The sequence below is a fragment of the Octodon degus genome, unplaced genomic scaffold, assembly GCF_000260255.1.
Source record: "Octodon degus isolate 3935 unplaced genomic scaffold, OctDeg1.0 scaffold00057, whole genome shotgun sequence".
NCBI classification, from domain to species: domain Eukaryota; kingdom Metazoa; phylum Chordata; class Mammalia; order Rodentia; family Octodontidae; genus Octodon; species Octodon degus.
Genome location: NW_004524633.1, coordinates 5,636,087 through 5,639,833, shown reverse-complemented (window position 1 = coordinate 5,639,833; position 3,747 = coordinate 5,636,087). Strand labels below are relative to the sequence as shown.

Genomic DNA, 3,747 nt, shown 5'->3' with positions numbered 1-3,747 from the left:
GTCCGGGAGGCCGAGGCAGGGGGGCCTCGAGCCGGGGCGCGGCCGGGCGACTTCGCGACACCCTGTGCGAGAGAAGGTCAGCCAGCGCCAGGCGTGGCTGAGGGCTCTGGGCTCCGTCCCGACCCTGCAGGGGACGGTATTTTAAATAGCTTGTAGTGTGTACGTTGAGCCCCAGAGCAGTGCCTGGGGGCTGACTTCTTTCTTTCTTTCCTCTTTTCTGTAGGTTTCCCTCCTCGCTGTGTGTGGGGCTCGGCCAGGTTAGTGGGCGCCCTGGCGCTGCCCGGTGTCCTCGGTGTCCCCGGACCCGGCCGCAGACAGTGCCCCTGTGTTCTCTGTCCGCAGATGGTGGCCACCGTGGCCGTGCTGTGGGCGGGCAAGGCGCTCCGAGTGGTCAAGTTCCCGGACTTGGACAGAAGTATACCTCGGAAGGTAAAAGGAAAGAAAATACAGAAGAGCAGCGCTGTATTTTACGGAAAGGCCTCGCAGTCAGGGACTTGCTTGCTGCCTTGCACGTTTAGAAATTGTGGCTTTGACATCCCACAGTCTAGACTGCTCGGATGGAGAGCGCAGCGAATGCAGTGGCCCTCGCTCTGCAGTTCAGGACGTAAGACCCCTCGGGCCCTCCTAATGGTTGCCTACGTGCTGGGAACGCAGCGTTTCTCCCCCGTGTAACCTCACCAGTCCTGCCACACTCATTGCTGTTTGATTAACGTCTTCCACCGCCAGCAAGTGCTTGACCCGCAGGGTGGTGACATGGCCCTGGCCCTGGTCCTGTGGAGCCGTGGGCTGCCACAGGGTCGCATCTGACAGCGAAGGGCGGGCCTGCCCCACGTTGGCCGATCACATTCACCTTTCTGTTTCTTTCCTTCCCTCCCCTCTTCCCTTTCTCTCTGCCAGCTTAGCACCCATCAAGAGAGTTCATGTGTGGGTGTTTTCGTGGGGGTCAGGTTGTTTACGGGGACTAACCTTACATTTCGCATGGAAAGAATTTGATCATGTAAACAAAACTTTGCTTGTAGGGACCTTGTTTTAGTTGTTTTTGTTATTGAGTTTTTGTTATCCCTTTTTAAATTTTCTAGACGTTTCCACTACCTCTCCTATATTTTGGGAACCAAATCACGGGACTGTTCAGCACAAAGAGACTGAAGTATGGATAACTTTATTTTACTAGTGAGGTTAATATAATGTATTCTTAAAGTTGTAATTTAATAATGTTCAATATGAATGCATTGTTACTGATGCTGGGGAAAACAAAATGACCAGAAAACTTTGGCTAAACGCTAAATACTGCAGGTTGCTCCAAAGGTTTTAGGTTAAACTGTTCTTTTGAAAAGAAAGAGTAGTTTTTTGGCTTATTTTGTTTTTTCCCCCTCACTGTAATGTGGCAAGTCTTAAAATGCTGTGATAAGAGATTTTCATTATTCTGCCAGCCCTGCAGTAGTGAGAGAGTGATGGCCTCTGGGATTTCAAGCCTTTCATAAATATTAGATTTAGGCAAATTTCCCATAACAGAGCCATAGGATGGACGCGAGAACTTTCAGGTTGGTTTTTTGTTCATTTTTAGTGGGAAGTAGTTGAAATCACTGGGAACCACAGTACCAGTGTGGGTCCCTCCCTGGTGGCCCTTTTGGACTTGCCCCTGGGGAGAGCTGTGGCCTGGTGCCCCTGGCAGCTGTCACCCCCTCTCCCACCAGGTAGTGCTCCGGCCTTTGCTGGGGTGCCCTGCTGTGTGTAACACGGCAGCTGCGCACGGAGGATGCAGTGTAACAGAAGCTCTGGTACACGCGATCACTGCGGAGCCCCAGCCCAGAGGCCTAGCCTTGCCTATTTCCTACTCCCTGAACCCAGAAACTGACAGTGTCCAGGGCTGCCCCTGGGGTGACTTACCTGGAAGTCCCTTTCATTGGGTTGGGGCACCTTTGGCCACTTCATCCCCCCGCTGGGAAGAAATGTAGGCCTGCTCAGAGTGCTGCTTGTAGAGTCTGCTTATTTTACCCATTGTCATCCATCTGTCCATCCATCCACCATCCACGCACACCCTACCTGTGACGGCCAGCAAAGTGGGAGGCGTTTTAGGATGGGATGAGATGTATTTAGAAATAACTGGATTGCAGGAGGCTGGGCGTTTGATTAGCGCAAGCAGAGTGCTCCCAGAATTTAGAAAAAGACTGCTGCTGAAATGCAGTGGAGGAACGCGGCAGGGGACGTGTTTAGAAATGTGTTCCGATGGTACAGAGAGCGGGGTTGGTGTGGTGCGCAGGGAGTGGGAGCTGACGCAGGCAGTGTGTGTGCGTGTGTGTGGTTCACCAAGTGAAGTTAGGATGTGCTGCTGTTCTGTGACAGCAGATGCATGATGGGTACCCCAGGACTGTCACTGTGATGTTTCTCATCTTCAGTAGTTTTTTAAAAGCAACTTTTTAAAGGCTTTTAAGTAAGAACTATTTCTAGAGAGAGGTTAATATTAACCCCAGTTAATCAGCATGGAATTTCCATAATGGAAGAAAGAGATTAACATTATCTTAAACTGCCAATTAGGAAAATCTTTGTTTTAAAAATTAAACTGTTAAGTGTTATTTAGCCTGTTTTTGTTCTTTCTCTCTGCAGCTTGCCAATGTTCACCGTTCTGAGAAGGTTCTCCATTCTGTTCACGATGCTCGCAGAAGGGGTTTTGCTCAAGTGAGCTCTGTTTCTAACTTATCTGCTCTTTAGACAGCCGGAAGCCCCAGGAAGCGGGGTGAGGCGTGGTGTCTCACATCTCGCTCCCCCCCAGACTTGTCTGAGGGAATCCTGGTGTGCAGGAGGAGAGGCACGACGGGGGCCGGGGCGGGACCTCTGTGCTGCGCAAGGTGCCTCTCTACAGAGGCAGGGTGTGTGGCTGCCCTGGGCGAGCGGGGAGAACCCTCGGAGTGGGGTGTGAACAGTGTCCTGAGCATTTCACTGCGGGTGTCTGACTGTTGCTTCCTAGAGAAACCCCACTCTTTAGAACTTCCAACTCAATGATTATAACTATTAGGAATTAAAAATAGGATTGGTGTGACAGAATGGGTTTTTACTTCATTGGAGGTGTTTTTAAAAAAATACCTAGTTTCTTGAAAATGTTTAAAGTATAGTTGTTTATATCTTTTTTGAAAATATACGATTTTTAACCTATGTTGTAAAATAAGTATATAATAACTAAAGTCACATGTATACATTTTTAATTTTGTTTTGTAGGAAGACTTTTTCTTGGGGTATTAAAATGACTGTATTTGCAATGATTATTGGCGCCTTTGTAGCTGCCAGGTAAGACATGGGCCTATAGACAGCACATAAATAAACAAGAATTATTGATAATAAATGATCAGTTATCAATAAGAATAACACTTTGTAGCCTAAATAATTTTATCTTTGAAAGTTAATTCAAAAGACTAGAAGTTTAAATCTTTTTGGCTGTTCTAAGAGTACCAAGTCCTGGTAGAGGACTGTAGAGTTAAGTTCCAGTGATCAGGGTCTGTCTCTGCTCCGTAACAAGCCTGTGCCGTGCGCCCCATGATGCGCGTGGCGTTGGACACGTACTGTGGGTGCTCTTCACTGCAGCGTGGGGGATACAGGCGAATGTCTCGTGCTCTGTGGCTTGGGGAGCTAAGCGTGAGGTACCCAGCGCTTGCAGGGCTGCGCTGGCCGGTAGCTGGGGCGAGAGCGAGTCTGTCCTGTGCACTGAGGCCCCGTGCTCTGCCTAGCCTTCTCTGTGAGGGGCCCTATGCTGGG

At 49.4% G+C, this 3,747-nt stretch overlaps 1 protein-coding gene across 1 annotated transcript in view; it reads left to right on the top strand.

Moving 5' to 3' along the window:
- Positions 1-181: 181 nt before the first annotated feature.
- The window catches only part of Slc35d1 (solute carrier family 35 member D1), a 19,435-nt gene continuing 15,869 nt past the window's right edge, over positions 182-3,747 (top strand). The window contains exons 1-5 of the mRNA XM_023718298.1: positions 182-257; positions 343-429; positions 1,080-1,147; positions 2,605-2,676; positions 3,214-3,282. Coding sequence (XP_023574066.1) covers positions 343-429; positions 1,080-1,147; positions 2,605-2,676; positions 3,214-3,282 — 296 coding nt within the window. The 5' untranslated portion in view covers positions 182-257. The remainder of the gene's footprint in view (positions 258-342; positions 430-1,079; positions 1,148-2,604; positions 2,677-3,213; positions 3,283-3,747) is intronic.